General features: G+C 42.6%; 1 protein-coding gene across 6 annotated transcripts in view; it reads left to right on the top strand.

The window, feature by feature from the left end:
• Nucleotides 1-25,094, top strand: part of LGR4 (leucine rich repeat containing G protein-coupled receptor 4) — a 110,943-nt gene that overhangs the window by 67,629 nt on the left and 18,220 nt on the right. For all 6 annotated transcript variants that reach the window (XM_019948077.3, XM_019948073.3, XM_019948074.3 and 3 more), the window contains 2 exons: nt 15,882-15,953; nt 17,203-17,274. In XM_019948077.3, coding sequence (XP_019803636.1) covers nt 15,882-15,953; nt 17,203-17,274 — 144 coding nt within the window. The remainder of the gene's footprint in view (nt 1-15,881; nt 15,954-17,202; nt 17,275-25,094) is intronic.

The following is a 25,094-nucleotide window of genomic DNA, read 5'->3' as shown; positions in this document are numbered from 1 at the left end:
AGAATCAGGGTAAAAAGCCCATGTTTTTTCTTTATAAAACACTGCAGTTGGGTTCGACATTCCAAAATGATGCTGCATGAGTATTGTAATATTTCATAAACAGCGTCACCCTTTGTCCAGAAGTCATCTGGAAGTCATTTAAGTGCGATTGTGAAGCTAAAGTGCCCTGAGCAGAAATGAGTGATTTACTGAGGATTTTTTTTTTTCCCCTGATAGTTAATAAGGTGCGCTTTACAAGAGGTGACTGGTTTGGCCGAATTTTATATGCTAACCCAGAATGCTGGGAATATTGGGTGGAATCACTTCCCAACTTAATAAGTGTTTGTAGACACTTACACATTCACTTATTCTTTCGACAAACACTGAATCCTGCTCTGTGCCAGGTCCTATGGTCGGTGTCAGGGATACCGAGGCAAGTAAGTATGGTGTTTGTCCTTGGAGCTGACAGTTTGTCTAGAGCTGTGCTGTAGCCACAGGTGGTTATTTAAATCAAGATTTACAAAAATTAAAATTAAATGAAAAACCCAGCTCTTGGGCTTCCCTGGTGGCGCAGTGGTTGGGAGTCCGCCTGCGATGCAGGGGACACAGGTTTGTGCCCCGGTCTGGGAAGATCCCACATGCCGCGGAGCGGCTGGGCCCGTGAGCCATGGCCGCTGAGCCTGCGCGTCCGGAGCCTGTTGCTCCGCAATGGGAGAGGCCACAGCGGTGAGAGGCCCACGTACTGCAAAAACAAACAAACAAACAAAACACCCAGTTCTTTAGTTGAATTAGCCATCTTTCATGTGCTCAGTAACCACCTGTGCCTAGTGGCTATTGTGATGGACCGTGTGGATATAGAAATTTTCCATCATTGCAGAAAGTTCAGTTGGATAACATGGGTCCAGAGGAAGAGGTGGAACCAACACTTGGTGCGACGTGGTAAAGACGGTCCAACAAGTGAATGCTGGGTCAGCAGAAGCCTGAAATAACCTGTTTACTTGAGACTGGAGGATTTGGGAAAAGCTTTCCAGAATAGCTTCAGCTGAGTCTTGAAGGACACGTGGGAATTAGCCAGGTGAGGATGAGTAGTACGGGCGCTCCAGGAAGACCCTTATAGCATGTGCAAAGGCATGGAGGTAGACATTTCAGAAGTGTTAGGACACTTAGGAAGTGTTAGGAAGTTGTTAGTTATTCCAGTTGAAATACAGAGAAATGTGAAATACTGAAAGGCAGAGAAATGTTAGGAGATGTGGCCAGATCATCAGGGGCCTTTTTGTGTGTATGTGCGGTACGCGGGCCTCTCACTGTTGTGGCCTCTCCCGTTGCGGAGCGCAGGCTCCGGACGCGCAGGCTCAGCGGTCGCGGCTCACGGGCCCAGCCGCTCCGCGGCATGTGGGATCTTCCCAGACCGGGGCACAAACCCGTGTCCCCTGCATCGGCAGGCGGACTCTCAACCACTGCGCCACCAGGGAAGCCCCCATCAGGGGACTTTTTAAGCTAAGGATTCCAGACTTTATCCTGAAGGAGTTGAATTGGATATGAGGGTGAGCGATAGGGAGGCGACTAGGATTCTTTGTCCTGAATGACTAGATGCCATTCACTGATATTTTTTCCCCCTTCTTTCTCTGGGTATCTTAAAACATAGGGTCTGGCCCTAAATTCAATACATAAAATGTCTAAAATCTTGGGACAGTCTCTTGTTTCCTCAGTTTCCTACTCTTTAAAATGGGACTCTTCACTGTAGTGTTGTAAAGGGAAGAGGGGATTATTTACATAAAAGTGCTTTGTGACCATGAAGTGCTACGTTGACATGAGTAATGTAAATTTCACTAATCCCCTTAAACATTGCAGTCTTTCTTGAAGTATTTGGGGGAGAGGTTGTTTTGCCTGGAGATGGGAGTTGGAGTGGGCCGATATAGGTTTCTGTTAGCGACGTGAAAGCAAAGGCAGAATTTTGGGGAAATATTAATTTAGCATCCACAGGATGGGTTATCTTATGTGATGCTGCCGCAACTATTTTTGGCTCTCCTTGGGACCTGTCAGGGCATTGGTAGCCATTTAGGGAATGGCTGAAATGTGGAGTTGTGAAATTGATTTAATTAGAAACAGCAGAAGGAATATCCAACTACTTTTCTGTAGCCTCCCACTGAGAAATCAATCCATGGATGTTACTTTGAGCTTAGATGTTGCAACAGCAGTGGAAACGGTTGCCAGCTTTGGCACTTGCACAGTTATTGTTTAATACATACTATAAGACTGGGCTAGTTCTATCCATTTCAAAATGTACTTTGACTTTGGAACTCTTTGCAATGCTAACGTGAAAATTAGGTCTCTGAGTACTCGTTTTTTTGGTGCGTAGGACAATTAATTCTAAGTAGAGGCATTACTGTACAAAAGAGGACTAGTAAGTAATTTGAACAGGGAGATACAGAGTGGGTCAAAACTAAAAATTTTAAATACTTTAATTTAGCCAATACTTACATATAAAACTGTATACACACACATACATGCACACAATATTCAATGTGTGTACATTTTTTTCTGAGCCTTTTGAAAGTAAGTTGTAATCATAATTTTCCTTTGTCTCTAAATAGTGCATTGTTTATTCCAAAAACACAAGGACTTTTGCTTAAATAATTGCAGTACTGTTGTCAAACTCAGAAAACTAGCATTGATATGTATTATCTGGTCTGTAATTCTTGTTCAGATTTGATAGCTGTTCCACTAATATTCTTTTTTTTTTTTTTTTTTTTTTGTGGTATGCGGGCCTCTCACTGTTGTGGCCTCTCCTGTTGCGGAGCACAGGCTCCGGACGTGCAGGCTCAGCGGCCATGGCTCACGGGCCCAGCCGCTCCGCGGCATGTGGGATGTTCCCGGACCGGGGCATGAACCCGTGTCCCCTGCATCGGCAGGCGGACTCTCAACCACTGCGCCACCAGGGAAGCCCCTCCTCTTAATTTCTAAGCTATGATACGGCCTCAAGAGGCACAGTATTGGAAGGAAGCTTAAGAGGACATCTATTTACTATCGTCTGCAATCCTATGTCCACAGCTAACCATCAAAGGTGGTTGGCTGCCCGGCATTTCCCATAGTAATAAGTTCATTGAACAAAACACTTGTTAACAAGGAGGTCTTCCTAGAATGAGGTTTTCTGGTCTAGCCACACCATCTTATAGATGAGAATATCAAGGCTCAGCAGTGAGTATGTATCTGAGCTAGAATTAGACCTACCTAGTTCAGAGCCATGTCCACTATATCCTGTCGCCTTTTCATATCTTGAGATGCATAAGTAGTCTCAAATAGTCTTACTGGGTTGTTTAGAGTTCTAGAAAATAGCTGACGATTGTTCTCTTCCAGTACTTACAAGGAATTTCCTTTGCTTCCAAACTAACGTTTGACTTGCTTAACATTTACTCCCTTGATAAAGGCTTCTCAGATAAGTTTTATCAACTGCAATAATTTCCCCCCAAAAGGCAGAAGAGTTCCTCAGTCGCTCCAGTGGTACTTGATTGTTAAAAATATTACATTCTTTGAAGCATTCTCTTGTCCCGCTTTTTAGTGCTCTGATAGGATGCCTTGGTAGCGATGATCCCTACACTTGCTGTTGGGAAGTACATAATCATCTCACAGAGGAGTATCAATACTCTGATTCATACCATTCCCTGTGTGTCATGTGGAGAGCTCTCAGATTAGATTATAAGGATGAAAAGAGAAATGGAGGGACCTTCTACTAATTGGCCCTACTGTGTACCAGATAGGCCCTCCTAGAACAACCATGGTTTTGTTTCAACTCATAAAACTCTGTAAGCTATATTTATTCCCATTTTGCTGATGAGGAAGCTGAGTTTTTCCTCAGAGAGGTTGAGTAACTTTCCCAAGGTCACACAGCATGTTAGCAATGGGCCTGGTAGACGTGGAAAGGATGAGGAAAGACTTATTAAACAATCCATTGATTCACCAAACTTGTGTTAGGTAAAGCGTTATGTGCAGTGTTGAATTAAACCGGGATTCTTGCCTTCGAGAGAGATGAGTGAATGGTATTGTAGAGTTACGGGAGTTCAAAGGAGAAGGGAAATAACTTCAAGCAAAAAGATTAGGGAAGGCTTCATCAAAGAGCTGGCATTTCTGGAGAGCCTCGAGGGATAGTAGGAGTTATTCATGAGGAGATGTGGAAAAAGGAGGATGAGCAAAGATATGGCGACAGACTGGGATAGGGAGAGGAATGCTGTGGTATTTGGTTTGAGTTTAGGGCTGAATTCCTGAAAGGAAATTATGGGAAAGAAACCTTGAAAGGAGTTCAGGGCCAGGCGGAGGACCTTTCTTGGCAGACTCATGTAGGAGTGTCAAGTTTTGAGTGGCTATGGAAGTTTTCTGAGCTAGGAAATGACTTGATCAGATGTGACCTTCCATGAGTATAATCTCATAGCAGAGGTTAGGATGCTTGGGATTAAGAGAGTGTAGGAGACTGATGAAGATGATAATGGCAATAGTCCAGTTGAGACCTGTGAGACTCTGAACTAGGGTAGATGAGAGGCAGCGAGAGGGAGGAGGGAACTCAGCCAAAGATGTTATGGGAATAGAAGCAAGAGGACATCTCAGCTGGGATGACAGGGGGTGTCGTCGATAACACTTCATTTTTAGATTACCAGGAGTCTGGTGGTGCTTTGACAAAATGAAAGACCATGCAGAAAGAGAAACTTTCAGAAGCGAAGACAGCATATGCAGTTTTTGAACATACATCTTGAATTTAGGTGAGAGGTGGGTAGGGGTGTCTGGAAATATAGGTGTGGAGTTGAGACTAGAGATTTATGGGTGTGGATTATAGAATGGAGTTTCATGGGTATAGATTTTAGAGTCTTTTATTTTGAGGGGATTACTGGAAACATTAGGTTGAAAGAGCTTGCCAAGGGAGAGAGGGTAGAAGGAAAAGGAAGGAGGCCAAAGACAACTTGTTGGGAAACACTTGAATCAGGGTGTGGGAAGAAGACCAAGTGCCAGAGAAGCAGGAGAACTAGGGCAGAGCTGTGCCCGGGGAGCTGCAGGAGGGGAGGTTTTTCACAAGAAATGAAGGATCAACATTGACATGCTAGAGAAAGGTGCCCACAGCCAGATTATGAGAAAAGGCCTTGAATTTAAGTTGTGTTTTTGTTTTTTTTTTTGCGGTATGCGGGCCTCACTGTTGTGGCCTCTCCCGTTGTGGAGCACAGGCTCCAGACGCGCAAGCTCAGCGGCCATGGCTCACGGGCCCAGCCATTCCACGGCATGTGGGATCTTCCCGGACCGGGGCACGAACCCGCGTCCCCTGCATTGGCAGGTGGACTCTCAACCACTGCGCCACCAGGGAAGCCCTAAGTTGTGTTTTTTCCTTAAGAGTCATTTCTACTGAGAGTTGTGAGAGTAACTTTGGGATAAAGAAGTTCATCATGAAGCAGGCATTTGGGGACTGCTAGTAGGTAGTTTCTGGTTTAGGGAGAGAAGGTAAAGTTTGGAATATGTCCTGTATCTGACAGGAGTCCACAGGGTGTAAGAGACAAAAACCCAGCTGAGGTATAATAGAGGATTTATTGTTTTATGTAGATCTAGGAAGTCTAGAGGTGGAGTTGGCTTCAGATGGTCCTGCATCTGGAGGTTTCACAGTTGTGAGAGTTTTCTCATGCTTCAGCTTCAGTTGTCTCTACTTTTGTGTTTTGGCTTTGTTCTTTGTTCTATAGTGGGAGAAATAACCTTCAGCAGCCCCCACGTACATCTTTGCATCTTGAGATCCAAGATGAATATCTAAAGTCTTCCTCGCTGCTTTCAGCAGAAAAGTCCTAGGAGAACTTTCATTGGCCAGGCTGGCTTCATGTGGCTGTCCTTGAACCAGTCACTCTCTTCTATTTGGGTTGGTATGGTCCATCCTGGGTCCTGGGCTCATCCTCACTAGGACCGCCTGGAGTAGAGAAGAAGTCCCCCAAACGAAGCAGAAGGGGGAAGGAAGACACGCCTGAGAGAAAGAAACTATAGTTATCACGGCTTACTGGAACCTAGTGAGTAGACAGCTGTAAGAAATGTTTGTTTACTTGGGTCAAGCTGAAATGAACAAAGGATCACTGAAGAATAGGAAGGTTAAAGCCTAGATAATATAAATTTACAGTGGAACCAACAGGCTCTGTAACTTTGTCCTATAGTGCTTAGCAGCTTAGAAGTAGAGGCAGTGAAACATGTGATATACTCAGAATTGGGGTTTGATAAGTTAGTGTTTCATAAGCAACTAGGGGAAATCAAACAGGAGAATCAACAGTTTGTTGTTAAAGTGTTTCACCTGGGATTCAGAAAGTGTAGCGAGGCTAATGAAACCACAGTTTGCTGGCTCATTTACCTATTTTAATCAAAGCTAATTATTTGTTCTTTGACTAAAGGTAGTACTAACTACAAGTAAGTGAAAATGTCTTTAATATTCTACTGGCATGATTGAATTTTCCAGTAAGGAAATAGGCTAAGTCATTTCTTTCATGTATTGTCCACTCTTAGTCAAGTCACGCTTATTTAACACAATTTTTTTATGCTTTCGTAGAATTTTAACTCAGAATTTGTTCATCATTTTCCCCTGCTGGAATTTATGTGTACATCAAAGATTATGTTAGAGCTGCTAGAAATATTTGTTTCATTGATGCACTTGCCTTTGTAAGGAAATGATCCTAAAATCAACGCATACTCAATTTTTAAAGTCTAGATGCATAGAAAGATAAGGAGAAGGAAGGAAAAATAATCACCTATTATCTTACACTGAGCAATACCCACGGTTAATATTTTGTTGTTTATACTTCCCGACTTTTCTCTTAGTATATGTATGTAATTTCTTTTCTCAGCATAATTGGTTAAGACCAATCAGAATTTACTCATGGAGATAAGTCATATTTGAATAAACCCAGGCTGTTCCAGGAAGGCTTGAGTGGGTATATGGTAGGCAACCAACAGTATGTACCATAGTTCCTCTCTATCCAATTCACATCTTACCCATTTTTATTCAGTCTGTTTTGAGCCCTTTCTGCCATAAGAAGCCTTCCCTGGTCCTTATCCAAATTCCTCTTGTACTGTCTCTGCCCCTCACCATTTAGTGCTGGATTGAGTGTCTTGTTATTTTGTGCTCTAAGCGTATCAGTGCGCACCTGTCTATTCAACTCCATGGACTTTCCTCTAAGCGCAGCACTTATTGTCACACACCTCCTGCATGACCTTTGGTGACAGTGACCACATTTTTGAATTTGAAATTGAGGGAAGGGTTAAGACAAAGGATCTCCTCTTATTTTGAGTTTATTATCAGCCTATATAAAAACTAAATTCCATTGACGTCTTATGTTTAATGAATTATCCTTATTTAAAAGAAAAGAAAGGAGAAATGTTTTGGGAAAACTCAGTACTTAACTTTGCCATACCTATGGTGTTTGACTTGTAGTAGAAGGTCAATATTTGTTGGTTGATGTTAGCTGTAATTTTTTTTTTCAGCTGTAACATATTTCCTCATATGGCTAGATATTACATGTGTTTAGTGCCAGAAGATAAATGACTAGGTTGTCAGGATAAACTTTGCTCAGGAAATGTAACTATTGCCAGGGTTTTTATTGATTTGCCTATAAATTAAAGTCTTCTGTGGGTTACTTACTATAAGAGGAAGTGAGAGACACAAAAGGGCAGTCAGGTGCCAGTGGAACTTAAGTTTCTTTGAATTGAATAAAGCTCTTTTAGTATGTGGACTAGTTCTAGATGGCCTGTAGACTGAGTTTTAGCAAGGACAAGCTTATTTTTATTTTTTTATTTATTTATTTTTTGTGGTACATGGGCCTCTCACCGTTGTGGCCTCTCCCGTTGCGGAGCACAGGCTCCGGACGTGCAGGCTCAGCAGCCATGGCCCATGGGCCCAGCTGCTCCGCGGCACGTGGGATCACCCCGGACCGGGACACGAACCCGCGTCCCCTGCACCGGTAGGCGGACTCTCAACCACTGCGCCACCAGGGAAGCCCAGACAAGCTTATTTTTTGTTAAGCATTACTGCTTTCATTTTTGTGCATTTAGACAGAACTATGTAATATGAGATATATATGAAATAATTTTCCCCTTCTCTGTGAAGGAAGACTACATTAAAAAACCTTGGGAATAATAAGGGTTCTTAATACATGCATGTTCAAAAAATATATTTAATTTTTACATATTCTTCCAAAGTTATATGAAAGTATAAAACTCTTCCCTGGTATGTGAAGAAATAGGGTAAAACATTGTTAGTTGATTCAGGACTCTCTGCTCCACTGTGGCAGATGAAGTTTATTTAACCTTGGTGGGAAGAATGTCCAAGGAGACCTGTCAAGGATGCTAGTCAGTTGTTGGCCCTCCGTATTACCAAGAAAACAGCCACATCCTTTGGTCCTTTGAAAGTCAGTCACAAAACAACGTGGTTTTGTCTCTAGAGTTTCCATTATCTTGTTTTGATTACCTGATTTTATTTCTAAAATTTACATTCTTTAGCTATGCTGTAGGATCTTAGACAAGGCACAGAGGAAACAGAGGCTCACTTTCCTCATCTGTTTAAAAAAAAAATAACAGGAGCAGGCCCACTGCAACATGGTGGGGTAATGACAATGAAAACTGTTACCCAAATGTTAGTTTTTGTTAAGATGTACTGATACCAAATATCCCTAAATGGGAACAGTACACTTCTTGAATTCTTAATTTTTCACAGGATCCAGCAGAGTTCTGAGCGCCTAGTAGGGCCTTAAGATATAAATAAGTAGGGGCTTCCCTGGTGGCGCAGTGGTTGAGAATCTGCCTGCCAATGCAGGAGACATGGGTTCGAGCCCTGGTCTGGGCAGGTCCCACATGCCGCGGAGCAACTAGGCCCATGAGCCACAGTTACTGAGCCTGCGCGTCTGGAGCCTGTGCTCCGCAACTGGAGAGGCCGCGAGGCCGCGATAGTGAGAGGCCCGCGCGTGGCGATGAAGAGTGGCCCCCGCTTGCCACAACTAGAGAAAGCCCTCGCACAGAAACGAAGACCCAACACAGCCAAAATTAAATTAATAAATTAATAAACTCCTACCCCCAGCATCTAAAAAAAAAAAAGAAGATATAAATAGATGATTAAGGACTTATTAGAGGTACACATTATAAGTTTTTTTAAATTTTACTTTTAAAACTGTTGCAAACATTTTGGGTCCTGCTGATGTCAGATTATATTTAATAGGAGAGCGTCACTCACCTCCTGTTGGATGCTTTCCCGTGCGTGGCCTTCCTGGCCCAGATCAGGTTTGAACTGGACGCGCCATCTCTGAAGGCAGAGTCAGGGCTCGTGGTTGCGTCTGTGGAACTTGGCACAGAGCGTGGCACCGTGCTGGTGCAGCCCCTCGAGAGAATTTAACGGCATCGCAGGAGGGGCGGCCCGGATATGTGTGGGTCCCATCTGTGAGAGGTCGTATGCGTGGCGTGGAATGAGGATCTCTTGGGGGTGGGGACACGTAGGTGTGGAAAGAAATGGTGAGAGAGGTGAGAAGCCGTAGCCAAGGGGTAGATATACGGGGCCCAGAAGGGAAGGGTGGTGCTCACAGCCGTTCTTCTGGCAGGACTTGCCACAAGGCCAGGCCACCTGGTAACCACCTCTGCAAAGTGGCGGTGGGCATGTGAGCGGCTGGGAGGCTGTGGCTCTGTCACCTAGGGTCCACGTCCACTCCACCAGGGGACAGAGAGATTGCCACAAGCACATCTCTCCGTTGTTGGCGTGCAGCGCGTGCTGGGGCCTGGGCCTTCCTGCTGCAGTTGCTTTGCCTCCCTCTGCTCACTCCTCACGACAGCTGCTGGAAGCTTCTGACCCCTCCTCCGCCCTCCCCTCAGCCAGCCCGTGTGTCTAGTCAGTGTGGACAGTATAGTCCTTACCCCACTGATTCTTGGCTGGAATTCCAGCCAAATGGCTACGGGGACATTTCTGTCATAGACCAGAAGAAACCTAAATCCAGGCACTTCTCAGAGACATAACACCAATTGGCATACTCTCTGTTTCACACTCGCCTCCCTTGTTGCTTTAAATTGCTTCCCAGATGAAGAAATCCCAGTCTATTCAGCGCATCTCACGAAGGTATGAACCCTCTGGCACAGGTGACCATGGACCAGTGTCCATTTAACCAGCGCTGTTCCTGCTTTCCTTCTTCTGGGAGGCGTGGCAGATAGAAAATATCATGTAGCATATGCACTAAGAATCGAGGATATAATTGAAAACTCTAGCTTCCCCTAAAAGGAGCCCCTAATGTATATCCATGGTCCTTATGAATAAAAATGCACACAAAACAGACTCATAAAGACATATACGCTGAGCCACTTGTATCCTGTTTCCTGGAATGGTTCCAAATCCGAAGGGAGCGTGAGGCTAATGGATCAGTTTCCCTTTCCTCCACCCTTTCTCTGTCTCTACCCTCTCCATCTCTGCTTCTGGGACTGTTTTAACAAGCAGAATAAATAGGAGTTGCCTTGAGATAGACTGTGTCCCCATTTGAAGTCCTGCTAGACTTGTTTTAATTCTGTACGATTGTGTGCACGACCAAGCGTGTGTTGAGATAACACTGTTGACCCGGGAGACTGGTGTTCTCATGTTCAAGGTCCATCCCACTTCCTTAAGAAAATATACTACCAGAACAGGTTAAGAGAGAAAATTGTTGCCATTGCACTTTCAAATCAAGCCCAAGTAGTTCTGTCCCGTTAGGAGAGCAGAGGGGAGTGGGGGAGTAGCAATGAAACAAGAGGAGAAAACATGCAGAAAAGCGAAGTCAGCTTTCCCCACACCTTAAATAGCAGTGTTACCTTTTTTGAATCCAGAGTCTTATACTGAGGTTTAGTTGAGGCATTACAGCAAATACTGAGTGTCTGTTTCATCTAAGGTCCCACACAAGAGGATCCAAAATGAATATGACCTAGTCACTGCCCATAAGGCACCTGTAATACAGTTGAAGGAGTTGCAACAAGTTCATAGTAACCAGAGGCAAAATAAGATGCACCCGACAAGAGAGCTGCGTCTAAGATAACCTGTGGAATCCAAGAAAGGGTATATCCTAATAGTTCCACACTGTTGGTAGCATTCAGCTTGCAATAATGATGAATAAGGTTTCAGCTGGCAGAGAGACTGGAGTGGAGGTATTTCAGACGAAGGCAGTGCCATGAGTGAGCAAAGAGTCCGAGGTGGGAAAGCAGGGTGTCCTAAAACGTAGGACACAAGGAACATTCGGGAATAAGGTGAAAAGGGAAGAGAGGATCATCCTGAAGGTCTAGCTAATTCAGTGGGAAAAAAAGCCTTTGGGAAAATGCTCAGAGTTGTGCGTTTTAAGATTTAGATCTCACAGTATTATAATGAAGTGGTTTGAGGCAGGAGTCTTGTGGAGGTTCATGGCAAGAATCCAAGAAGAAGAAAATGAGGGTCTAGACTTAGGTGGCAGGAGGAGGAGTAAAAGAGTGGATGGATGGAGACTTTGCATGAGGTTGCCTGTGGGCTTTGGAGACTGAAGAGCTACGGGACGCAGAAGGGTAGGCAGTGATGCGGGGGACCGCCCCCCTTTAGCAGGCAGAACATGGTACCACTTTTCACTCTTCTGTTCTCACCCTGATGAGTTTTTTCTTTAGGGCTTCACAGTCATTGGAAGAATAGTAAAAGATATAAATATCATTATTTACCACATTAAAAGAGTTTTCTGGAGTCAGCCAGTAGGTCTTCATGAAGTGAGACGCTGAGAAAACTGTTGGGTGTAGCGCATACAAATGGCAGGCCTAGACTGGGGAGGAGCTGCCCTTTGCTAGTAGAGGGCCATGGGGGACAAGTTCTTCCTCGGGATCAGCCATCTCTTTTTCTTTGGGAGTTGCTAAAAAAGCACAGTGGAGACTGTTCTGTACCCTAAATAGAGTCAGAGTGAGTTTAGGGCATGCCACCCGCCACCCTTAGCCACCCAGGGATCCCATCTTCCCCCGTTTCCCGTTGGTCATCTTTGGCTGTGGGGAAATTCCTCCATAATTGCAGTTCGGCGCTCCTAATGCCGTAGTCCCTGCTGTGAGCACTGGTCTGCTGGGTGAGAGCTGTTGCTCCTCAAACCAGGCTATTAACTTGCCCAGGTCCCCTTTGTTTCACCTTCTGGGAATTATTTCCCAGCCTCTTGGTGACACACCAGAGGCATCGAGTTGCAGAAGGACGCGGATAATCACTGGAGCCAGTCAGGCGAGAACTGGAATGCTGGCTCCCCCGCTTACCTGCTGTGTGACTTCTGCCAAGTCACCTAACCTCTCAGGGACTCTGTCAGGAGATGATTAAAAGGAAAGAATGTAAACCACCTAGCTCAGCGCCTGCAACTGCTCTGGGCACATGACATGGTAGGTTTTTTTCTCCCAGAGATTTTGGGACTTTGTCCCTAACCCTGTTCTTTATTCACTTTGCTCTCTCCTGGATCTGAGTTTTTGGACATGAAGCATCCCCAGGGTCTACCATAAGAAGTACTGGGTCATAAAATCAGCAAAATGTAAAGAGGCTTGGGAGGGTGCAGTTGCTGAAGCTGCAGAGGCTTTACGGGGCTGCCGTGTTTATTATTCATTAACCCAGGAGCTAGGTAAACATGGGTAGATGCATTCCTGAAGGCTCCACCTGATCTGTTTACTCTCCTAAGGAACGAAATAATCAGAGTGGTGTGAGCCCCACCTCGCTCAGCATTATCACCGCCCCCGCCCGAATCCTAGCCCTGTAGGCTTCTCCGGAGAGCAGGCCTGGAGTGCAGGATAAGTCACGTGCACAGCCCATTTGGTCATTTCTCTGAACTGTAAGTAGTGTAGAAAGAAAGGATGCTTTTGGAAGTCAGGCTCCTTTAGTTTTCCCAGGCTTATCAAGAGGCAGATCATTGGGAAAAGGGAGTAAATGTTTTGGCTCATGTGGCTCAACACTGTTTTCTGTTGACAAGTAAAGGTAATCAGGTGTTCTGTGCTGTGCCACTGCCTTTGTCACCTTGTAAAATCCTCTTTTCATGAGCCCTAGTACAATAGACTGAACTCCTCAGGAAAGCCCATAGATAGGGGGACATTCAAAAGTAAGAGAGGAAAGCACAAGAATACTATGACACCCTTGGTCTGTTTACAGTGTTCATTTTTTGGTGGACTTGAGCTTCTTAAGGCTGGTCTTTCAGATAACAGAGTCACGTGACTACTTGCTGCCCTGGGGGGAAGGAGGCTATTGTTCCTTCTAGTCCTTATGGTCCAATTTGATCTTATAAAATGTGACCTTTTTTGTTTTGTTTTTTTGCGGTACACGGGCCTCTCACTGTTGTGGCCTCTCCCGTTGCGGAGCACAGGCTCCGGACGCGCAGGCTCAGCGGCCATGGCTCACCGGCCCAGCCGCTCCGCGGCATGTGGGATCTTCCCAGACCGGGGCATGAACCCGTGTCCCCTGCATCGGCAGGCGGACTCGCAACCACCGCGCCACCAGGGAAGCCCTAAAATGTGATGTTTTAAACACTGCATTACAGCTATGAGCATTATCAGTTGAATGTAATTAGTGAGTCTGGGGTGTAGAAATCCCCTTGAGAGGCCTTGTACTAAGCCTGCACTAAGGTAGACTATAGGATGCTATCTGTTTTCAAGGAGGAAATGCTGAGAATGCAGTTTCTGACTAATGGGTTGACACACTGGTAGGTGGTGACAGAATTGTGAGATGCACACTCTGTTCTTGGAAGCTTTTGTACTTGGCCTATAAAACTAATGTGCTAGAAACAGCCAGTAGAAGGTAGCCTGTTTAGTTATGCCTTCCAAGAATCCACACGTAAGGCATGTTGGTAAGAACTGACATTTTCTAGGGAAGTCACACTGGAGTCGGGGATTTAAGGGGTGAAGATGAGGTTGTGAGGTGAAGCATTTAAAGACATAGTGGTCAAGCTGGCTAGTCTAGAGCCCAGAGGATTTGCTGAGGAGGAGTGTTGAAAAGTCTTAACACCATCTTCTGCGGTCCCTCATTTTACATATGGTGGACCCCATGAGGTGAAAGGCCGTGAGGCTGATGATGTAGAGTAAGCTGTTGTGAGCCTGGGTTGAGGGATGCCCTTGAAGGGCACGCAGTTTAGAGCTCAGGTGCTAGGGTGCCTTGTGAGAAACAAAGTCGTGCACGGTGAGAGGGCTTTCTAGGGAGAATTTAGTTTAGGGGCATGAACCCTGTGTTAAACCTGTAGTGTTGCCTGAGAATCCCGCCTGGTTGTCCTTGCAATTGAAGAAATAATTCTACACACTCACTCTTGGTTTCTGAGTCCTCTTTCACTTTCCCATTCCCTGCAACACACACACACATCTTCAGTACACATTTCTGTGTTAATGCTTAGTTAGTAAGGATCAAGTATTATCCTTTCCAGGGCTATTTGCATTTTAACTGGGACAAAAACTTCAAGAGAAAATAATGCATCTAAAAAATAGAGTTTCAGATCTCTGTGACTTCAAGTTTTAGGAAGGGTAAAGGAGCCCTCCTTATGTCCCTAAAATCAGGGTGTCTAAGAAGAACAGATTGAAGTGGGGGGACTTGAAGCCTAAGGAGAGGATGTTCCTCTGCCTGGAGCTGAATAGGTGCTCATGTTTGTTAATCAGTGAATGAAACTTTTTAGTGAATGAATGAATTGCTGAATAAGGCTCAGGAGGGCAGGGTGCTTACAGAAAGAAGAGAAAGGACAATGGAAATTAGACTCTTTCGAGGAGGAATTAATATGACTTGATGACTATGATCCTAAGACATGATGGGGAGAAAGCATTTAAAAAGAAATCATGCATACAGAATCTCATTGCTTGGGAGAGTTCCCCTGATGGAACCAGGAAGCTGGAACAGTCCTATGTTTAATCATCGGGGCACGCAACTATCATTTTTAAGTCAATACAGTTGACCCTTGAATAACATGGGGGTTAATCCACTGATAATTTATCATCACCCCCACTCCCACCCCTTATCCAAGGTTCTTCCACATCCACGGATTCCGCCAACCTTGGACTGTGTGGCACAGTAGTATTTACTATTGGAAAAGATCTGCGTGGATGTGAACCCGTGCCGCTCAAACCCGCTGTTATTCAAGGGTCAACTGTACTTGAAAACCTGCCTCCAGTTCACCTGTTTACAAGTCACTCATACGAGTTGCTGTCCTGCTTCCTGCTTCTTCTCCCTAAAGTTCTCTGTCCAACTTTTCCTCCCATGTCTGAGTGTTTGGGAAAACGGGAGAAAAAGTGGGGCTCAGAATGAATTGCGTGCTCCTTTCTTACAAAAGGGCCCAAGGACTTCTTATCCTTTTCTTACTCCACTCTTACTCGCACTTAAATTTGTCACTTTGAAATTTCTCTAGGAAAACATTTATCTTTAAAAAAAAAAACATGCCTTTGTTTGGGAAGTTATGCTTACAGTGACTTTCACTTTTTGCCTCTCTTTTGCACGGAATATGCTGCCCTTGGTTATGGAGAGATAACAGGCTCTCCTTGTCTCCCGAAGGCATTCATTCCTCCTTGACAGACTGGTGTGCTCTGATCTGTATAAAACTCCTGCCTGCTGCCCAGTGCTCTGTATTTATGAGGCACTTGGAAAACACCGCAAGCGGCAGAGAGTGACCATGAATAGCAAACTTAATTTGGTCCAATATGTTTTGGCTTGCTTGACCTCACCAGAATAAAAATGTGCCTGTTTAAATTATTGTATTGAAGTTAAAAAAAAAATTCTAGAGGCATTTATCTCATTGGAAGAACTTTGGGATTGCTTTAGCAGAGGTTTAAGTCCATGTTTAATGTCGGATAGACTAGAGAGATGTTTAATGTAGAGCTTCAATAGCAGACTGGGTCATTGTGAGTTATGAATTTTAAGAGTCTGAATTACTATTTTTCTCTTGCTACTTTTTTTTTTCTCCTAGACGACTGGCTGGCAACGACCTTTCTTTTATCCACCCAAAGGCCTTGTCGGGGTTGAAAGAACTCAAAGTTCTGTAAGTAATGCAATTTTAGAGTTTCACAGCTGGCTGTGTATTTTCTTTCTGCGTAGTCAACATGCTCGGAGCTAGATTAAGCACAGTTTCTTTTAGTTCAGGATTAAAAGATTTAAGGAGTGGCCAATGGGTAGTGTGGGAGGCTAGAGGCTGATTTAGGCAACCTTGGGTCTAGATAACAAAAGTTAACGTCAAAATAACAGGCACTCTGACCTCTGGTGCATTACAGTTGAATGTTAGGCTTTTTGTGTGGCTAATGCATTGAATCAAAATCATATTTAAGCTTCACTGGTAAGGTTTTGTTTCTACTTCATTTATAGCTATAAGAACTTTGCATGAACTGACCCTAAAGGGAAAATGGCTTACAAGAGCTCCAGATGTAAAATCATTTTAGAGCTAAAGGGAATTGAGATGCCTATCATTTACATAGCCTGCGAGAGATCAAGAAATAAATTCCTGGCAGCGGTCAGGAACTGGCAGATTGGGGAGCCGGTAAACTGACTGCCGGCCCCACCTTGCCACTGCCCCGCTGGGTGACCATCTGTAAGTCACTAGACCTCTCTGGTTCAGTGAGTTAGACGGGCCCTTTTCCATTCCATTCTGTGGTGATGATTCTTGTCAGGCAGTCATTTTATTAATATGACCAGGAAGGACATTAGGCAAAAACTAGTAAAGACTTCATGTTCATTACTGATCTGTATCTCCATTCTCCAGGTCGGAGACTATTAGATAATTAAAGCTTATTTCTGCCCTGGCCCTGCATTCACTGGGGACATGGCCACTGAAAGAGCTCAGGGTCTGCTGTCCTCTTGATAAAATTGTCTTTCTCTAATGTGCACGTTTCTGCGCTGTGCCTTATTTCAATTTGAAAAGGCATTAGGGATTCTAGTGGGTTTGCTTGCTATACCTCCCAGTTAACTTGTTATACCTCCCAGTTAACACTAATGGTACCTTGGGTGATGAATATTAATTAGGGTGCCTTAATTCCTGAGAATGAAACAATCCTGGATGACCCAGCAGGTCTGTGTTAGGAGATGGCTTGGGACAGTGGCCTAGGTTTCATTTCTGGCTTTACGACAAATGCCTCTTGCTCTCTGGCAACTCTCTTATCTTGGGTGCTTTCCACCTCGACTCCTGATCCTTTTTTTTGCGATTGGAAAGATGTTTTTGGAAAGAAATTGTTCTAAATTCTTCTAAGAAAAAATGGTCATAATTGCTTCTTATTCACTAACCCAAAATTTCCTTCCAGAACTCTCCAGAACAACCAGTTGAAAACAGTACCCAGTGAAGCCATTCGAGGACTGAGTGCTCTGCAGTCTTTGTAAGTAACTTTTTGGTTTTGCATTCTTGAATCATTAGGAGAACACTCTGGCTACTACATAGGTAAAGAACTGGAATCCTAGGGAAAGAAGACATGTATCCTCTCATCTGGGATAAAAATGGGGATGGCTAGTTGCTGTTACTGAAATGTCCATTGGAATATTCTGTCTCAAAGGCTGGGAGAAAGCTACAAGCTTGCATGTAGCAGGCGATTACACCCTCTTTGGAATCAGAGTTATGTGTGTACAGGAGTTCCAGAGTCTTGTGCCATGACGCTCAAGAAACAGCCAGAGAGGTTGCTGTTTCAGGTGGTAATGATCATCAGAGCAAATTAGTTATGGACCCTCATCTGTGGATGTTGAGCAGTCATCAGGGATGGTGACTTAATCGCCTGTGCTGTCTTTTTCTCAGGTTTTTTTTTGAGGAAAGTTTGGTTTGATGTGGAATGTTCAAAATTTTAGCTCTTGAACAGCAAGGTCCTACTGTATAGCACAGGGAACTATGTTCAGTATCCTATAATAACTATAATGGAAAAGAATATGATACACACACACACACACACACACACACACACATATATATGTAAAACTGAATCACTTTGTTGTACACCAGAAACTAACACAACATTGTAAATCAAGTATACTTAAATTACAAAAAAGATCTCAGCTCTTGGTTTTTACCATGTTTAGCCACTATTTTCAAAAGCTTTTTCGCATAGCACTTCACTTTATTCTTGTTTGAATTCTTTCCCATATAAACGTATGTATATATTAATATGTATATGAACCTGGAGAATGGGGGTCATTGCCTCCATGGTTTAGCTATGCACACCCCGCTTCCCCCTAGAGTGGGGGGATCAGGTAAGCAGCAGTAGTATCACAGGAACCATGCAAACCCACAGAAGATTCTAAAGAAACAACCATTTTTATGTTAAATAAACAGATATTTGTTCATGACTAGACTGCGTGTTGTGGACTAGTGTTGTCAGGGCTCCCCATCCCTGGGTTAGAAGATCCAGCTTCTCTGTCTTCAGGGGCTCGGTTTTAGAAAAGGTTGAGAAGCACTGAACTGAAGCATGTGGTTATTGTAATCTTTCGCCAAGATTAAGAGAAGCCCTTTGCATATTTATCTGTCAGAATGTTTACATTGCTCTCAAAAGAAGTTCAGATAAATTCAGATTAATTAGAATTCTGAAACAGGCCTGTCTGGTTTTGCATCCCCACTCTGCCACTTGTTATCTGTTAGCTGGTTTGGGGCACGTTATTTAAAATTCTCTGTGCAGTAGTTTGCTTATTACCTACCATGTACTTTAATTCATGAAAAGCACTTTTAATGGTATCTGACATGTAGTAAGTGCTCAGTAAACATTTGTTTATTAATATTAATAATGATGACTGTTTTATCTGTTCTTTCTTTTGATTATTAGATTACCCAATTTGCCTAACTAGGCAAAGTAATGAAAGTAATGAAAGTAATGAAAGTCTGAAAGTAATGAAAAAGTATTCTTTAAAACAAGCAATTTCATTAGTTTCTTATTCTACTACAGTGATGAACACAAATGTGCATTGCCTCAGTTCATGTCCTAACACTAAATACAGTGGGACTAGGGCCTAGTTTCTCAAAGTGTGGCACTTGGCCCGCCCTCAACAAAATCACTAGGGGGATATTGTTAGAATGCAGATTCTTAGGCCACATCCTAGGAGTCATGATACTCTCTCTTTAAAGGTAGGGTCCAAGAAGCTGTAGTTTAAAAAATTTCCCCAGATCATCCTCATGGATACAGAAGTTCTGAGAATCACTGAATGAAAAACTGTAATAGTTATCACACTTAGGTGTTTATAATTTTAATTATAAAATTAGGGTATAACCACATCACATATTTGTGTACTAATCTGTCCCATAAATTTTTTTTTATTGCCCTTGGAAATAACTGTAAAGGTAAGCATTTGTAGAGATGCACATGAGCTAGAGAAGACATAGGTGAAAGTGACTGACCGGCTTGTCCCTTCCACTCGCTGATATAAAACCATTTATAACTGCACCAAAAGCACATCACTGGAAATTGTAAATTATGGATTACCTTTGATTTTAGATTAGATAATCTGGTAGTTAATGGGCAGTAATATGAAAATGAAAATATGTACTAATAAAGCATAGCATATGCTGTAAAGGTTAAACTTTAAAATGTATCTACTATCATAAAAAGGAGTATCTGGGGTATTGGCCATTTAAGTTCTGGTTTCAATGTAAGTTTATTTTAAGGTAGATACTTGTTAAGTAGCTCATTTCACCAACTGCCGAGTTATGGAACATAAGGATTCATTATCTGCCATAACTAATTGAATGGGATTCCACAGAGACTATTTCAGGGAATAGATTGGAATGAGTTCCTTTAAAGAAAGGTGATTTCGCTGCCTCTGCACCATTTCTAACCTTGGACGGATGTACACAGAAGGAGCCATCTTACCTCCCTTGGATCTGAAGTCATTAGATACTTTAAATAGTTCTCTTTTTCTTTTGCTTCTTCAGAATTCGTTTTCCTTCAAAACCTTCATACAGAATTGTTCTTATTTCCCAAGACTTAATGATCAAAATATTCAATCATTTTGTCTTGTTGGAAGGCTGAAAAAGAGAAGGCTAAAATCTTTGAACATTAGAAAAATTACCAAGAAAACATACAAATAGTTTTTTTTCTAACTTGTGGTCCATAAGTACTCTAAAGTACACATGGTATTTTTGATCATTTAGATGGGAAAAAAATTTGAAAAAGAATAGATACATGTATATGTATAACTGGATCACTTTGCTGTATACCTGAAACTAACACAACAGTGTTAATCAACTGTACTCCCATATAAAATAAAAAGTTAAAAAAAAATAAAGTATTTTCACAAAAATCATAGGTATCTTCCTCTAAAATAATGTTTTAAACAAGCATACTGTGCTCATCACTCACTGAGTACAGTGCATTGTTTAAATTATCTCCCAGATTGGGATGGGAGGGAGGTAGGGGTAAGGAGAGGAGTCAAACTACTTTTTTAATAAAGGCACTGGGATTTTTTTATATGTATCAGAAATATAAGGAGCTATGTGCCAGGCCTGTTTTATTTAAGAAGGAAATGTTCATGGGTTTGTTAGCATAGTGGGTGCAGTGGTCAAGTTGGATACAATTGAAATTCTGTCCTGGTGTAAAACAGTGTTATCAACACTTGAGTCAGTTTGCAAATCTGATCTTCAGACCTGAATTACATGAAAGATTTCCTTGTGGTTTTGAAATAGTACTCAGAAGGAGCAAAGTTCATTAGGGCTTGAAATTGATCAGAAGTGGTTTGATGCAAATGGGTGATGATGGCTATAAAATCTGAAAGTGAATTGTATATATTAATAAAAAGCTAACCTAACAACCTTCCACGAAGCCTTGAAAATGGCTAAAGCGTTACCTGAGCAGGATATTAAAATGACATGTCAGAATTTGATCCACTAGAATTTTTTTCTTTATAGTTGTTCACACTTATATTGACTATTAAAGGATTTCAAAGACTAAATTTCCTAGGTTTTCTACCATAACAGAATCTAAGTATTTTGAACTTGAAACTGGTAACAGAATATAATACTATAATGTCTACATTATTGGTAAGTGAGGAGTAGAGAGAAAAAGGGTGAGCTTTTGATTACACAGAACAAGTGTTTATGATAACATAGACATTCATCAGTAAATAGCTGCATTTAAAATTGTTACTGTAATTTCACTTACGTCAAGAGAAAAAAGTATGTGAGTCTTAGTAAGATATAAAACAGGCTTTTGAGAATAGGGAAAAGAAGCACATTTTAAAGACGAAAATAGTAAGGGAATTTAGTTAATACATTGTTAACTGTTTAACAACTCAAGTGCACTTAAATAAAGTAATAGTTATCTCTTGCCAAACGAAGTTGAAATGGTAAAATAACTTAAGCCACATAATCTCTTCACTTTGTGAGATATCTAATGCCATTTACTGCCCCTATTGAAAGAATCAGTTACAGGATTTTGTTTTTTGGTCTGTTAGTTAGGATGAATTTTAATAGTGTAGGTCATTGGTACAAAGCCATGCCTTCTAAGACCATTTCTCTGTGAAACATTGATCTCAGTGTAAGTGCAAACTCATTACATTTATGGGTGTGCCACCAACACCCACATGTGGATTGAGGTGTAAGGATTAACCATTTGAGTCACCGCAAATCCTTTTTCTCATTAACTTTTTATTTAAGGGTTCCATTTCCCCAAATTTCTTCCTTTTGATCTCTTACGTATGGCTGACTTTACAATTTGGGGAAATTTTTAAAAGAGGAAATTGTGTCTGTGCACTTTTTGTTGTATTATTATTTTGCATAGAAGGTAGTTTCATTACTATCTTAGCTCAGAACTCACCTGGTTATCTTGCTAAGTTAAGACCACCCCTTTTCTTTGGTGGGGTGTAGCACAGAATTCTGCAGGAGCCTAAATGGTGTATATAATACTGGATTTATGTTAAAAAAGGTCTAGAAGGGACTTCCCTGGTGGCACAGTGGTTAAAAGTCCGCCTGCCAACACAGGGGACACAGGTTCGATCCCTGGTCCGGGAGGATCCCACATGCCGCAGGGCAGCTGAGCCCGTGCGCCACAACTACTGAGCCTGCACTCTAGAGCCCGTGAGCCACAACTACTGAGCCCACGTGCCACAGCTACTGAAGGCCGTGCACCTAGAGCCCGGGCTCTGCAGCAAGAGAAAACACTGCAATGAGAAGCCTGTGCACCACAACGCAGAGTAGACCCTGCTCGCTGCAACTAGAGAAAGCCTGTGTGCAGCAACGAAGACCCGACACAACCAAGATAGATAGATAGATAGATAAGTAAATAAATAAAGTCTAGACAACTTTTCTTATTATAGTTTTTTGCCACATCTTTTTTTCTTCCTGTTTTATTGAAATGATTGACATATAGTGCTGTATAAGTTTAAGGTGTACAGCATAATTTTTTGACTTATGTACATCATGAAATAATTACCACAATAAATTTAGTGAAAATACATCATCTCATACAGATACTTAAAGAAATAGAAAAAAAATTTTTTTTTTCCTTTTGATGAGAGCTCAGGATTTATTCTCTTAACAGCATTTATATATAACATTCAGCAGTGTTAATTATATCTATCATGTTGTGCATTACATCCCTAGTACTTATTTACCTTATACTGGATGTACATCTTAATGAAACACATATAGAGAGGACTTAATGTCAGTGGAGTGTTGTGTGTGTATGTGTGGGGAGCACTGCTCATTATTTTCTACAGTGTGAATGAACATTATCCTCACTCTTATAACATGAGCAATTTAAACTTTTAAACTGTTGTGACGCAGAGAAACTGGGGAGGGATTTCAATTTGTGCTTAAAATACAATCTAAATCCTCACCTGATCTAATGGGGCTCTGTGTCATCTGGTCCCCATTTGCATCCACATCTGTGTCTCCCTGGACCCTCCACTCTCTTCCTCCTGTGTTCTAGTCACTCAGACCTTCTGGGAGTTGCTGGGACCACACCCAGTTGGTTTCTGCTACTGAGTCTCTGCCCTCACTGTTTCCGTTGCCTCAAACACTCCTTGCCCAGCTTCCTTTGCCATCTGCTCTGGATCTCAGTTTAATGGCACCTTCTTAGAGATGCTTTTCCTGACCAATACATTGTAAGAAGCTACCCTCCCCCTCAGCCCCTGCTAATCCTGATCTCAGTACCCTGTTTATTTACTTCATAGCACTTTTTAAGCACTCTGCAGTCATTTTTCAGTCTGTTAGTTATAGTGTGGGTCAGTCTCCTCATTACTGTCGTGTTCACCATTTTTACCTTTTGTACCTAACAAGATTCTCAGTTTACACGAGTTGAATGAATTGCAGATAGATTAGCTACGTGTAGAATTTAATTGCATGATTTAGTTACATTATATGGTTAATTGTATGATTATATTTCAGCTCCACATTATTTATAGAAAATGTCCAGATGTGTGAATGTGAAATAAATGTCCTTAACTCCCTCCGCCTCAACAAAATGTCTCTCTCTTCCTAAGTAGAAGTTCCTTGAGGCTGTGAAGCGTGTGCGTGTGTATGTGTGTATGTGTGTGTGTGCTTGAACACACTGCCATCTACTCATTAAAGAAAATCTGCTAAGCAGCTCTGTAGCCAGTCCTTTGCCAGTCTGTTATATAAAGGATGCCTGTCTCTTCTCAGGGTTAGGTAGGTTCTAGAAAGTACAAGGAATAAACAAACCTAAAACTGTTTGTTTCTAAGTGGATTCTTAAGGCAGCTGCTCAGTTTCTGAAGCTCTCCACTTTTTAGTGCTCTTCAAGTTATCCTGACTATCAAACAGAAGGCTTCCATCAGATCCTTACCGGAACCAAGGGTCTTTGACCTCGGCCAATCTGCCTCTGGAAAGGAGACTGCATTTGGGGCTGGGGCAGTTAGTTGGGAGCGGGGGCTCAGCACTTGCATGAAGGGAAAAGAGACACTTACGGCAGGATCCGAAGCTGGAGCAGCACAGGGAAACAGGAGGCACGAAAAGCACTCTGAAGTCAGAATTTCCTGAACTTGAAGACTGCCAAAGTTGATTTCTTTAAAAAATGGGCTGCTGGGCTTCCCTGGTGGCACAGTGGTTGAGAGTCCGCCTGCCGATGCAGGGGACACGGGTTCGCATCCCGGCCCGGTAAGATCCCACATGCCGCGGAGCGGCTGGGCCCGTGAGCCATGGCCGCTGAGCCTGCGCGTCCGGAGCCTGTGCTCCGCAATGGGAGAGGCCACAACAGTGAGAGGCCTAAGTACCGCTAAAAAAAAAAAAAAAAAAAGGCTGCCGTTTTGACCTTGCACCTGTTTTCTAGTGTTCCCTAATTTTCACCAAGAGATCCAAGCCTGTGAGATATGGATTTAAATAGTGAAGTTATATCAACAAGGTATTTGCGAAGAAAGTTGTGATTTGCCTGGTGCATACGGTTCCTCACCATATTAATACTAGCTTGTCATTTTGGCGAAAAGCAGTTATTCCAACAATTGCGCCTGATTGTGTCAAAACTAACATTTAGGACTTGGTTTCTCAGATTTTCAGATGGGGATTTAATTTTTAAGTATGGGTAATCCTATTAGTAAGGTGTCCTTAATTCCAAAATTTTGGGGAAAATCTAAGAAACTCTAAAGCCACAATAATGTTGATTGGAGGAGCTGTTTAATTTTTCCCTAGGGACAGTTTGCCCTTTTCTTAATATCTGTTAATTTTGACAAACTAATTTTTCAGATGTACTTAGGCCTAAGAGAAGAGGAGAGGGTTGCTTTGCCAGTACGTGACACACACACACACACACACACACACACATATATATATATATATATATATATTTTTTTTTTTTTTTTTTTTTTTTTTTGCCGTACGCGGGCCTCTCACTGCTGTGGTCTCTCCTGTTGCGGAGCACAGGCTCCGGACGCGCAGGCTCAGCGGCCATGGCTCACGGGCCCAGCCGCTCCGTGGCATGTGGGATCTTCCCGGACCGGGGCACGAACCCGTGTCCCCTGCATCGGCAGGCGGACTCTCAACCACTGCGCCACCGGGGAAGCCTGACACTTATATTTTAAATTGCTTGGTGGTAATAAGGATTGTTGAGAATCTATTGAAATGGTTTGTTGCTGTAGAAAAAAATTGTAAGTATGTTCTTACTCTTTCCCCTTTGGTACCAAGTCAGAATAGCAATTAAATTTAATATCAAATATTAGTTATAAAACTGTAAGTAAAACAGATTATTTGGTCAGCTTAGTTTTTTCTTGTTGTTTTTC

Source organism: Tursiops truncatus, chromosome 8 (assembly GCF_011762595.2).
Source record: "Tursiops truncatus isolate mTurTru1 chromosome 8, mTurTru1.mat.Y, whole genome shotgun sequence".
NCBI classification, from domain to species: Eukaryota; Metazoa; Chordata; class Mammalia; order Artiodactyla; family Delphinidae; genus Tursiops; species Tursiops truncatus.
The sequence above is the reverse complement of the archived record's forward strand: the minus strand, read 5'-3'. Positions and strand labels throughout refer to the sequence as shown.